Raw genomic sequence first — 14,319 nt, forward strand, 5'->3', positions numbered from 1 at the left:
TTAAAAAGACTTGTAAGAACCCAGACTGCACTAATTTTGCACTTTATTTATGATGTTCATTAGAGCAAAGTAGAAATAACATACACTAAGAGATAAATTGGCATTTTGGCTGACAGAAAATTGTTCAGAGCAGCACTTCTGAAATTGTCTCTAGGAATTGAATGCATGAGTAACGGACTGTTGCAAAGTCATCCTGTGACTTGGGCACCCCCCAACTTTTTGCTGACTGGTACTGGTGGCAACTGACTGACAGACCCTGGGCTTTGCCTACCCAGGCCTAGTACTATACTGAAAGAGACACTTAGAATGCAGTGAAAACAACTTCATACACTAGGGTACACTATGGGTTGGGGTACCCCTGTGATTGGCATGATCTACCCTGAATTAGCATATTCAAATACAGCCAGCAAAAGAAACATAATGCTGTACTAAAGAATTTATCACGTGTTGGAGATCTGTTGGATTGCTCACTACATCACAGACTATGTTCCCACTTACTGCATTTGTAAATGGAATAAATATTACAGTTTTACAAAATGTAAGCAGCTTCTGGGGTACAGAAGCAGTCTGACTATCCAAATGTACACATATTTTTGCTAAAACTAAAAAGGCACACTTGATGGCATACTTGAAATCGAAATATTTGACTTTAAACAGAGAGGAAATATTTCTAGGCAGCTTCAAATCAAATGTATTGATTCAACTTTACAGTAAAGCCAATAATAAAAGCACACAATACACAGTACAATCGAACTCCTGACTTATGTAACCAATGTACAATTCAATGTATAGTTCAGGCACCAGATAATACATAAAACTAACAAGAAAAAGACATTCCTGTCAACGCAAGCCCTCTTTAGGTCGAGGGACCTAAAAATGGGAAGGGAATGTTACTTAGTAGGGCTTCAGAACCCGCCTCCCTGCCCCGTCTCGCCACCATTGGCTGGCTTCCTAAACGGAGGCCAGCCATTGGAGGAGAAAGCCATCCCTCCAAAGAAGCTCCGTCTTTTTCAGATTTGGGGGCGTGATTTTTTGCGTTCTTTAGACAGTGACGTCGTCCGTCACTCAGCACAGCAAAACACGCTCCCAAATCCGAAAAATGTCGTAAGCTTTGTGGCCGCCATTGTTGCCCAGTTGCTCCGGTTTCTACGGCGGATGGGGCTTCCGCCCAGCGCCTCGGAGCCGAGCTGCTGTCTTTACCGCCCACGCGCGATGCAAAGAGAAGGTCCTTCCGCTTCCTTGCACACATGCTGTGTTGATTCAGAGGCTATCGGCTCTTGCCGCTTTTCCACCCACAAGCGGTGCAGAGGATCGGGTGCTCCCCCCCGCCCACACATTGCCAAGGCTGTATCTCTAGCAGCCAGTCTGGGGACCCGTGCTGGTGCCCGCTCCCGTGCTCTCCCCGCTGCTCCCCAGCGTGCAGATGCCAGATACGATCTCCGTCCCCTGCAGTTTCCTCGGTTGACGACAAAAACAAGAGCCGCTCCTCTGCTCTGGCGCGGACAGTCAGGTACGTTTTTTTATATATATATATATCTCTCTCTCTCCCTCTCTCTCTCTCCCTCTCTCTCTCTCTCCCTCTCTCTCTCCCTCTCTCTCCCTCTCTCCCTCTCTCTCCCTCTCTCTCCCTCTCTCTCCCTCTCTCTCCCTCTCTCTCTCTCTCTCTCTCTCTCTCTCTCCCTCCCTCTCTCCCTCCCTCCCTCCTCTCCTCCCCTCTCCCCCCTCTCCCCCCTCTCCCCCCTCTCCACCCTCTCCCCTCTCTCCCCTCTCTCCCCTCTCTCCCCTCTCTCCCCTCTCTCCCCTCTCTCCCCTCTCTCTCTCCTCTCTCCCCCCCCCTCTCCCCCCTCCCTTACTATGTGCAGTTGCCAGCAAGGGAGGTTGGCGGCTTCGTGCTAAGTGTAATGGTCATCCAAAATTACCAATTCCGAGCAGTAGAAGAGGGCCGGTTGTACTAAAGTGCAAAGTCTGAAAAATAATGAATAACACATTACATCGATAGGCACAAATATAATAAAGGCAATTTTAAAAGACTGGCCATTGTGAAGCAATTAATTTCTGTCAGTTCTGCAATGCTCAGGTATTTGCTTTACTATAAAAAAAGGAAAATTGCGTCTGGACAATGCGCATGCCCGAGAGATGTAAAGTGCCAACTTCTAGTGATAACAGAGACAGTCTTCTAGTTTACGTAGGCTATTACTGTAACTTATTTTACAGTTGTTGACTCTGTATCTGTATACATATTACTTCTGTAATGAATGATACACACACCAATTCTCCCTTCTGTATGGAACAGTACTGCTTACACACGTTCCCCCACCTCTGAACTGACTGGCTGATTACATGCACTAGCTGGGCCCAGCAGAAGTAAGCTTTCCAGAAGTCTCTGTCAACATCAGGTTTTCTTGGAGTTATTCGGAACTGGAGCAATAATGACAAACTTCAAATTTATAACGCTCTGACTATTCTGATTTCGAGATACGGAATAAGTAGCCGTGTTAAGTACATCGGGATTCCTTGTAGCAATTGAACCGATTATAGATCGTCTGTCCTCGGTAATAATGGGAGAATAATAAAAAAAATTAAAAGCAGGGGTGGGCACGGAACAGAAAAAATGTGCAGCAATGATGTCGTCCGGCACTCTAGCGCCTCTCAGTGCATTAAAGGGCTAGATTTCAGAAAAATAAAAACACTGAGTAAGGTACCAAGTAGATGTCAAACGTAAGAGCTTCTACAGAATTTGTACAATACTGTCATTGCAGATCACAAAGCAGCATGAAAACACGATATATACATTTTATGAAGTACAAATAAAAATATTAAAAAATACAGCACCAAGAGACTTCTCTACAACTATGACTGGTACTAAGGTATCTTTCTACGTTTAACCAAATACAAAGCTGGAAGAAGCACTTTTTGTTTACAGTTTCACAAACCGTGAAACATGCGAGTACTTCTATTTGCATACAATAACAAACTAAGTGGAGAGGCGCAGCTGGCAGGGCGTCTGCGTTGCAGAACGGGAACCAAACTTGGTAACAGTTGACTCTTTGAGCACAAATATGTTCAAACTATTCTGTTTCACAAAAGACTACATATGTGAGAAGAAGCAAGCGTATAGTAGATATATGATGACATGTCTACGACTAGTCTGCTTTTCTTCGTATTTCTAAGCCAACAAAGACAGTGGGGTAGCGAGGTAAATGCAGGACGTTAATGAAATGGTTGGCATTTTACTTGATACGTGCTCCCGCGCGCACACACTAAATGTGACTGGCAAGTCATCTTGACACTATGTCCTGTAGCTATTGCAAAGACAAATAGTGACATTCGAGCAATGGCATTTTACATCTAGTCACGCATGATTCCATAGAAAACTATTTGGACTGCTTTGTAGCTGCCAAATAGAGTTAAAGGGGAGTGCGCCGCTGACCCTCAAGGATGCGCTTTGAAGCTCACCCTCCACCACCTCAGTAACAAGATGCTGTTGTCAAATAAATAACTTGTAGACTTGGCATCTGCTGCTCAGGTAGCACAGCCCTCTTCTCTGTCGACAAGTGGCAACAGGGCAGCGCAGTTACCTGAACATACACTGTGGTGTCCGCTGCTCAGAGCCTAGCGCTCACCTTACGAGACTTGACACAACACAGCCCTCATCCCAGGGCGCGCGCACACACACAAGCTGTTCTCGGGTGGTGCTGTGCTGGCTGGCCCCTGTTCGTCTTGGGGGAGCTTGGCTCTGAACACCCTTCACTTCATTTTCATGCGAGAGCCCGCATCCTGCAGCTAAAGCAACCCCGCACCCATCTACAGGGGACACAAAATTGTGCCCTGAAGTGAAGATGAACCCATACTCTGTGCTTCTGTTGGGCGAATGGAGTCATCCACCCCTCTCGCAGGTTATTTTCTGAGCCCCCATCTCCTAATGCGGGGGGGGGGCAATTACACACACTGTATTGTTACCTGAAGATGAACTCCTGATCTCTGCTGCCTGTGGGGGAGGTAAGCCCCCCTTTCTTGCTGAAGAGTTTCTGGAACAGAGTGGGAGGCATATTGGTGTCCCTCCAGGAGGCGCGAACGCCGTGCTGGTCCCCTCGCGCTGGGTCACGTATTAGCCTCCATCCGCCTGCAGTCATATGACAGGCGTTAGTCACAGAGAGCAGACACGGCTGCTAGCCACGGGGGCGGTCCCAGCTGCTGGGCGCGGCGGCACAACAGCACCACTGCCAGCTACTGACACAAACAAAGGACTTTTAAACGTCAGTCTCGGAATATCCGTCAGCGTACCAACATGGCGGCCATCTTGGTACGGAGAGCTCTGTAATCCCACCTCCAGTTCACATGGAGCATAGGGCACGTTAACAAAACAGAAGACTCATACTGCGCGTCAACACCTTAACAACGCACATATCAGATAGTAAGCTCTAAAGGAATTTTGCTCTTTCAAATAAGCGACCAGTAATTTCGTTAATATATTTAGCACGTTTTAGAATATGTGGCATTAAACTAATTTCGCGTCAGCGAGTGATTTTACATTACGAATCGGATGAGAAATGCTCATATCTTTAGTTCTATCAACTTTTTTTTCTTCTCATAAAAAATACTTCCTGCAGATTGACCGCGTCTGCGGGCATCTGTTTTTTAATTACCGTTTATTATGCTTTTTAGCAATTTTCTTTATGTGTATCGTTTATATAGGAATTTTACAATCGAAACTTGTACTGAGCAGTAAATAGATGTCAGGAGGCTAAGCAAGATGCAGGCATGCAGCACTGTTGTAATACAAAGTCCATTACTCAGGTGTATATTCTGTAGATAGTTTTTTAGGCTTAGTTACAAGGTAAGTTCCAGGTAAGTAGGTAGATGATAACAGATAGCCCCACCAGGAGCAGCTTCTGCTCAGCCTGCACACTCAAACTGATACTCAGAACATTACCAGACATCCTGGATTCATGCATTCTATGACATCACCAAGCATTCATCTCACACACAAGAGGGGAGAGGGTCTATGTACAAATCTTCCACCCGAACCCCCTATATCACTATAGTATACCCACAAAACAGGGGTGGAGACGACAAAACAAAAACACAAACTCAACACAAGAGTGCAAACATTGGCACACTCGTGAGTGGTGAAAAACTGCCCTCACTCACACACATTGTGTGTGACATGCTTCATCATAGGGTCTGCTACAACATCCGGGCGTAGCCACTCACCGGACGGAGCATAGGGAGGGGGAACAGAAAAATACAGACAAAGTGTAATACAAGGTTGAACGTGACCCCAGTGTCCAGAAACAACAAATCAAGACTGAATACAACGATAGACAAATAAAATTGCAGTATATAACAGTTAAAACTGGCTCCTGGATACCTTAGTCAGCTTTATTGTTAGGTTCCAAGGTCAGGATTAAAAAGACAAAAAGCGGTGGTGCTAAAGAGGGCTATAAAGGTCCACTAGCACCCCACTCTCAACATGTTTCGACCTCTGTTCGCCCTTGATAAATGGGTCACTCAGGTCTTCGTCAGGACGTCTTGTTGTTCCAGTCTTATGTGATACCCATCTTACCTCAATTAGGTGTTAGGAAGGGTATAGGTCACTCTCACCCATCAGTATTAGGCTATGTGGAGGGAATTCCGCCAACACGGTGACATAACAAGTTTACCGATATCAGTCACTTGACCTGGCACATGGAGGGAGGAGTCCCAGAGAACACAACTGTTTCGGTGGGAAGTCCTTCCCTATCGTTCCCTTCTTTCATGTCACCAAGCATTCATCATTCCAATTATCACCCAGCACTCGTCCTGACTGAGCAGTAGGAAAGATGTAGCTAAGGAAAAATGAATGGCAACACCTGAGTCACAATAAGCACCGACACAGACCGCAGAAGCGACTGCTACTTAGTGTACAAAAAAAGATTTCATATGCACAAACGAGGAGGGTAAACCAGATGCTTTCATAACATTTACTCCCATCTGCATCTAAAATAACTTGTATCTCTATGAAATAACTAAAATACCTGGCAGGGGTACATCTACCTATCTTGTGGGGACCAGCGAAGTTTGAAAGAACCAACCAAAAACAAGTAAGTACTAGCAAAGGGACATTTAGAGTATTGTGTGCATACAGTGAGGTGACCCAAATTCTTTTTCGGGAACCCGTTTTCTAAGGTGTTCAGAGCCTCCCTACTCTATCTTCTTTTCATGGTGTTCCAAGAGATGACTCAAGAAAAAAGACTGAATTGCATGTGACGGAGGTCAAACTGAGGTCGCACTGTGTGCAAAATAAGGATGGACTGGGATGCCGCCCCAGTGTTGATAACAAAGTTTATTTAGACAATAGTCTATAAACCATACATAGAGCAATGGATTACACATAGTGATAAAAGATATTTAAGACCACAATTCATTTTACACATTTACAACACTTGTAAAACCATAGCATAAAATTGGGAAACACTGTACTTTTTAATCTCTCCCGCCCTCCTTTGTTACCTCCGTTATATATTCTCTTGTTGCTTTCAGAAATTTCCCCAATGCAATTGTAATATCCAAAAAAGTCATTTCTGTAAGGAGGTCAATGGCATCTGCACGGGAGGTCACCTCATATTTTAAAAAAAATTGGACGTAAAAAGGCTTTCCGAATTGCTAAAATCCACGTACAATCAAACAGTATATGTAAAATATCATTTCTTACTCCTAGGCCACATTTACAGGTTCCGTCCGGGTGGATCAGGGCCATTCTTATTTTTCTTTCAATCTTCCATGGATTTAGGCCCACCCGAACTTTCAAGATTTCCTGTCTTAGCCATCTATTGGGCAGTAAATCCAAATATGGGAATCGGACCTCCTTTTCCCATTCATTCTTTACCCAGTTCACTGATTTTTTTAACCTCAGATAGTCCATGTCTTGTGATCTAGAAAATTCAAGCCCTTTGTCTCTAAGCATTTTTTTAGTGCAGACTATATTCCACAATGGTGGAGAGAGGCTCAATTTCAAGCACGCGACTACAGTCTGGAGAGTTTTCTTAACATCTCGCGCCCAGCGTAAGCCGCTCGCTTGAATTTCCTCTCTACACCAAATCGATACCTTCTCTTCACCACCAGACTCCTGTCGGTTCCAAAATCTTATTAAGGACGTTTGAGTCTTTACATCCCATGATGTCAATCCCACCTCCATTCTGACAGCTTGAATCATGGAGCTATTTGGTAAGGCCAACAACATTTTCAAAATTGTACCTTCTTCCCGGTCCCACCCTCTTTTACCACTCAGGTAAAGCACCTCTGCACCATAAAGTACTTGTGGGGGGATCATCACTTCAAATGCCTTTAAAAGCGGTCTGTGTGACATGTCACCGTAATCTTTATTACATTTTTTCAGACCACAGACCGAGGAATAAGCCTTAGCCGTTTGTGCCTCCACTTGGGTATTCCACTTTAGTGTGCTATTAAACCAGAGGCCTAAATATTTGTATTCACCTACTATGTTTAGTTTATCCTGTCCTAAAAACCAATTACAATTATTTACCCTCTTTCCAAAGCATAGGATCTTAGTTTTTTCCATATTTACAGTTAAAAACTTTTTATCACAATATTCTTTAAAAACATTTAATTTCCTTTGGAGGCCCATTTCGGTTTGATCCAAGATCACAAGGTCATCGGCATATAAAAGGCATGACACTTTATTGCAATTCATACGTGGACTCGCACTACTTTCAACTTCCAAGGCAGCGGGGTGATCTGCCAAGAAAATTGAAAAAAGCAAGGGTGGCAGAACGCACCCTTGTCTCAAACCGTTCCTTACTGGGAATCTTTGTGTTAGTGAGCTCTTTGTGTCTTTAATGACCTAGGCCCAATTGCCACTATGTAAGTCTTTTAAGATGTTTAATGTACCCTGTGGCATTCCATAATTTTCTAATACTTCCCAGAGGCTATTTCGGTCCACTGTGTCGGACGCCGCCCGGAAATCGACGAAACAGCAAAATAATTTGCCATTTTGTTCCATCGATTTCCTAGCCAATGCCCACAGTGCAAAACAATGATCTATCGTCGAGTGGCCTTCTTTGAAGCCACCTTGTTCGACGGGGACGATAGACCTATGTTCCACCCAAACTTTTAGCTTTCCAAGGATTATTTTAGACATTTTTTTTTCACCTATATCCAATAGGTTTATTAGCCTATAATTCTTCGCGGCATATACATCCCCTTTCTTATGTAGTGGTCTTATTATAGCTCCTTTCCAGTTTGGAGGCATAATCTCTGGGTCTAAAATTTAGGCAAACATTTTCGCAAAGAATTCCGTCCACCAGGTCTGGTTTGAGTTTAGTATTAGGGCTGGTAAATTATCTGGGCCTGCAGCTCTAGTTAGATTTAATGTCCTTATTATTTTATGGACATTTATTATTGAGCATTCTTGTTTTAGGTCCTCTACTAGGCCTTTCCAATCCCCTGGTACCTCATTTCCAGTCCCCCTCCCAGGGGCGTATAATTGCTCTATGTATTCTGCCCACGCCTCTTCTTCCACTACGCAAGACATAGGAGCAACCGAAAGTCCCGTTGCTGACTGGATTAGCTTCCAGAACTGACGTGAGTTCTTGGTTTCGATTGCTTCTAATAGCTTGCTCCAACACATTTCTTTATAGGATCTTTAAGCATTGCGAATTAGGGCGATATAATCTCTTTTTATTTTTACTAGGTTATCCGCCCTCGATTTCTCAAATTTTTTCCGTAGGCTACATTCTTCTCTCCTAACTTCTCTTTTCTTTAGTAAGCAGTCCTGGTTAAACCAAGATCCTTGCTTTGCTTGTACCCTTCCATTGTTCTTATTGGGGCTTTCACCATGCCCTAATTCTACACTTATGCTTTTCACTACTTGAGTTATTTTCTCAACGTACCAACGTAAATTTTGGCCGCACAAGTGACCTAGTGGCACCTTATGTTGCAGACTAGTTAGCCTCTCAATATATTTTTCTGTTAACCGAGTGGTTATCCGCTTAGGATAATCCATCTCTTGGGGCATAACTCTATTGCCTACTATATGTTGGGCACTTACAAGCTCTAATTTTAACATTTTGTGATCGCTGCAATCCGCGGGGGTCAATCCTAAAATCTTTTCCAATTCAAAATTCCAAGCCAACATAAAAATATAATCTATCGGGCAATTTTGTGACCCATATTTAAAAGTTTTCTTCACCGGGCAGTCCTGAGTTGTCCTTCCATTTAGACAAAATAAACTTTTTGTTGCCAAAAAATTGCCCAAGTTGGCCGCGTTAGGTGGTATTTTATTTTCCAGAAATACGGCTTTTTTTACTTCACATGCCTCTAGGATTTCTGTATACAACTGATCTGACAATTGTGGGTTTAGTTTATGATTAAAATCTCCCAATAACAACATCAAGTCATTTCCATACTTATCACATAGTGTATCCATATCATTCTTAAAATATGACAATTCGACTCCATATTCCTTCAGTGAACTCCACTGTATATACACATTTAGAATCAACATATTTTCATATTTTTTATCAATAATTGATGTTTGAATTCTACAAGCCAAGAGCCACTTGGATGTCACGGGTATCTGAAGGGCCGTACGTAATAAACAAGTTGAGATCAAAGTCAGCAAGCCACCGGCTGGGCGGCCCGAAGTAGAATTTTCTGCTGGGCGATACATTTGTTTAAACCCTTCCACAACCAGGGGTTCACCACAGAGCCAGGTCTCTTGTATACAAATAATTTCACACTTTTTTGCGAGATCATTCAAAGCTTCCCGTTTTACTTGGGTACCCATCCCATTTATGTTCCAAGAGACCATGCATGTGCTCCGTGGCTGCCCCTTAACCTATTCTACATCACTTAGGTGGTCATAGATTACAGATTCCTCCCTATAACTTTGTGAGGGGCCTGCCGGACTTTCAATATTGCTCCAATTTTTCCAAGACTTCACTAGGTCTGAATTATTTATCACTATATTGAGGTTTTCCCGCCCTTGTTCCCTATCCCTTCCTGGTAGCTTCACTTGTCTCTTAACTAGCCCCGCATGGTGCTTTAGGAAAGATCTCTGCTGAGGCACCATCCGCTCTTGTACTAGCTCTTCTTTGGGCACTAGCCTAATCCCCTCTTTTCGGATCTCCTGCTCTGCATTTATTATTGCCGTTAAGGCCAGAGCAGAATAAAACTGTACCTTAGTAACTTCCCTACCATCACCATTTGCCTGAAATCCCACCTGTCTCAGATCCTCTGTGCCTATGCTTTTTAAATTTGGGCAGTGCGCAAAAATGTTAAGGAGGTGGGACCAATTTAGATGGGCACTCTTTTTTGCTTTTTTCATACCCCTTCCCAATTTTACTTGTTCAAAGTAGAGTAACTTATTTCCTTTATCCATCTCTTCTCCCAACTTAGCTTTCCCCTGTTTTTGTTCATTGTTAATTTTGCGACCCTCCACCGGACTACTTTCCCAATATACCTTCTTTTTTGCTGGGACCTTCCCGGCGGGTGCACTCATTTGCTCAGTGGCAGTCTGTCTTATATTTTTTTTCACCTTTTCCTGGTGCGCTTGCTTCTTACCACTGCTTCCCTCATTTGCTAACTTCCTGCCACAATTTTCTGAGCTTGTTCCAATTAATCTGGATTCCTTATTCTTTTTATGAGTCTGGGACTTGGGATCTTTTCCTACTGCTTCTGTTACCTCATACCTTTCTTGATAATTTTTTGTCACTCTTTTACTCATCTTTTCTTTCCCTCCCCTTCTTGCCACTTTTCCTCTCTTTGATAAGCCATAGTTCCTATGCTCACCTCTTCTTTTTATCAGCATTGGCCATCTTGACACATAGACTTGTTGTTCCCCAAGAGGGCTATATCAACTTGACTTGCTGATTGGGGATTTATAATTCCAACTTCCTCATCCCCTTCCCTCTCTTGACCCGTAACCCCCGGATCTACAATGGGTCTTAGCATTGAGGGCATTTGGTCCCTAATGCCATGTAATTCCCCCTCATTTTTAGACAGGTGCGTATTTTGGCTTTTCAGAACATCATGGTTTAACATTGTTACTTCTAACAGTCCTTGTAAGGATTTTTGCACCATTATCATCAGTTCCAAGATTGAAGATGCTGGAGTTTCTGATGTCTCCAAATTTATCTCAGAGTGCTGGTTTTCACCATTTGTGTCAACATTTTTATCCATTTCTACAAGGTCATTGCCACCCCAGTGATTACCAATGGCCCGAGATTAATTCAAGCATTCCTTCCATAATGTTTTTGTATATTTTGCTAACATGAATTTAAGTATTTACCAAATGGTTCCTTAAACATACAAATGTGCAGAATTTATGTTTAAAAATAAAGTATGTTTGATACAAAAATTGTAGTAGGCAACTGTGCTTAAAACCTATTGGCCTGTAACCTAGTACTGAAATACCAGTTCTAATATTGGCACGTGTGAAGACGCCATGTTTTAACATGAAGGCCCATTAATACTGAAATGCTTGTTTTTCACTTTAAACAATAATTGTCCTATTTGTTTTTCTTCTCTTTGCTGCAGACATTGCATTTTCTGAAGCTACTGTTTATTAGTTGATGAATAGACATTTGTTGCATTAAATGACTGATGGTGAGGTTCACACCACAGAACATATAGACGACAGGGAGGATGACTCAATGAAAGATTATATTGCAAACAAGAACGGATGTGCCTGCAACATTCAGGTACGCATGGTTGAAAGACGATTATACTCTGGTGATTAGATGGGGAGTAGACCTGGTCACAGGAGTGTACTGAAATCTCATTGACCAACATGAAGAAGAAAGAATATTAATGTTGCAACATGTGTTTAGATTAGTGCGTGTTTTTAGACTAATTAAGCAAATGCTTCCACCCTTTCTAAGCAGAGCAGACTGAGTTTTCACACATCCTCTTCCCTTAGACTGAGAACAGCATCTCATTCTGTTTCATTTTACTGACTCGCTGAGATGTGATTCTGTACTGAGTTTCTTGAACATCTCTTTATGAGAAGTCTTAGTTTATTTCTTGATCTGCTTTTATTAGAGCTGAAAATGCTTTCCAGCTTATTCTGCTAAAGCTTTAGGCTTATGCTCGATTCACTCATCAGAACTCTTCATGGGTATCTGAACTGAAACCTTTAACCATTTTCTCATTTCTCTTGGCCTAACTTAGAATAGGGACGTTCCTTCACGGAGCACGCATCCAAACCTCCAAACAGCGGAGGAAACAAAGGAGGAAGGGGCATAACCAAAAACCAACACAGACTCTATCACTCAACAGGGGTAAAACCCATAGGTCCGGAAATAAGCCAATGGAAGATCGACGAGACAGCTCAACCATGGTGGATGAAGCGATAGACCCAGACTGAGAGCCAAGAGAAAGGTTGACTTTGGAAGAGGGGATCGAAACAAAAGGAAGACCTTCCTTAACAAATCAACAAGTGATTGTGTTGATCTGAAGAACGAACTCGGGAAAGGAAGAGGACGCTTAAAAAGGGAAACTACTACAAGAATAGGCCCACGCCTCGAGACAGACCGGGCATGTGAAAAGTGCATACAAGGTTCGGCAACAACAACAAGCGAACCTACTGAGCCAGTGGATGAACAAATAGCCAAACCGCGCCGAGGACGCTCAAAAGGGGACACAACCACAATATCGTGCCCTTGAACAGAGACAGACAAAGTACGCGAAAAGTACCCAAGTGGTCCGGTAACACCAACAAGCGAACATACTGAGTCAGTGGATGAACAAACAGCTAAAGCGAGCAGATTGAAAGAACAAATATTGCTTCCAGCACCACAACAATTGTGTTCCACCCAGAGTATAAATCAAAGGGACGGGTTGACATCTTAAATAGGGAAAACGTTTTACGCCTTTTAAGGTTCATCAACATCCTGAAAAATCTAAAAACCAACGATCTGGAGTCAGTCGAATTTGTAGAGTCACAAGACCAACCGGGAGTGGAAGCAACTAAAACAGTCTGGGCCACACCAGATCTAGCTGAGAAGGTCTTAAAAGAACAAACTAAACTCAATGCCTGGGGCATTAAGTTATGGCCCTTTTCCAAACCAAGATACCCGGACTCCCTAACAGCCAATGCAGAAAACCAAAAAGATTCCGGGCTGCCCCAATCGAGCACACAATCATTCTCAGTGCTGCGAGGAACCCACATCAAAAGCCCCGAGAACATAGCACTCAGAGAGCACCAGGTTCATAGGACAAATACAGCCAAAAGCACAGCATCACACGACTGGAGCTGGCTATCCAGGATCATAAACACCAAAAGTCAAATTATGTGACACATCAAGCCTACCACAATGAAAACTAAAAACACCCTGAAACATTGTTCATAAAACATCAAAGGCCTGCGAGATAAGACCCTGGGCTCGGGAACTGCAATCCTACCTACAAAAACCATTGCCCGGATTTAACTTGCACTTTCCACTAGCTATAAAGAGCGCCATAGCAAGTGAGGCCTTGCTACATAAAGCTTTATAAGAAGCATCTATGCAGTGGAGCAAATGCCGCACAACCTAGCGCCTCTCAAAGCAATGCAAGCGCTCTGAATTACCACACAGGGGCTGGAAAACAATGAGCACATAATACTTCTAAATCTCTACTTACACCCGCGCAATAAAACTAAAGGCAAGCAGCAACTGAAGGAAGAACTTGTGAAAATGTTAATGGAGGAGGAAACAAACCGCTTGATTATCACTGGGATTTTAATTTAAACATGTTCAGCATCAGAGCTGAAGATAACCACATGGAGGAGGACCCATTCGTATGGGATGTAATACCGCAAGACAACAACACAGGCGGAAGACATACGAAAACACCTCAGAAGCTTCTTGCTACATTAGAGCTGTTGGGCTTTCGCACATTAAATGGAAGATTCTCAGGAGATGGCCCACAGACAGCAACATTTCATAATGCAGTAGCAAGTACAACAATAGATTACACATTTTCTTCCCATTGCATGTTTCCAAAAGTAAAGGACTACCGCATTGGAACCTTAGATTATAGCGATCACCTCCCCCAGGAAATTACGGTAGAAGCACCACCAACAACTCAATCATTGCCAGCAAATGCATACTGCCTAGAATATACATCCAACGAGAAAAGAGTAAAATGCAGAACAGATGACCCAAAAGGCCTCTTCTCTCTTGCAAAGCAACTTCTCGGAGAAGCACAAGCAGCAGATCCTGACAGAATAGGAAGCTGGGAGACATTTACAAAAACTCTACGAAACAGCTATGGAGCCAAAAAGGGAATACCCCAAAACAGAAAAATGGCTTACCGGCAAAACCAACGACCATATTA

The 14,319-nt window shown here is 43.1% G+C and overlaps 1 protein-coding gene across 5 annotated transcripts in view; it reads right to left on the reverse strand.

Moving 5' to 3' along the window:
* Nucleotides 1-4,169, reverse strand: part of FNIP1 (folliculin interacting protein 1) — a 373,696-nt gene extending 369,527 nt beyond the window's left edge. For 3 of the 5 annotated variants that reach the window (XM_086931546.1, XM_086931543.1, XM_086931545.1), the window contains exon 1: nucleotides 3,961-4,150. In XM_086931546.1, the coding sequence (XP_086787672.1) occupies nucleotides 3,961-4,133 (173 nt within the window). In that variant the 5' untranslated portion in view covers nucleotides 4,134-4,150. Of the gene's footprint in view, nucleotides 1-3,960 lie in introns of all 5 variants that reach the window. The other 2 variants (XM_086931544.1, XM_086931548.1) reach the window with 2 other exon arrangements.
* Nucleotides 4,170-14,319: the final 10,150 nt, after the last annotated feature.

Source organism: Lissotriton vulgaris, chromosome 7 (assembly GCF_964263255.1).
Source record: "Lissotriton vulgaris chromosome 7, aLisVul1.2, whole genome shotgun sequence".
Taxonomy (NCBI): Eukaryota; Metazoa; Chordata; class Amphibia; order Caudata; family Salamandridae; genus Lissotriton; species Lissotriton vulgaris.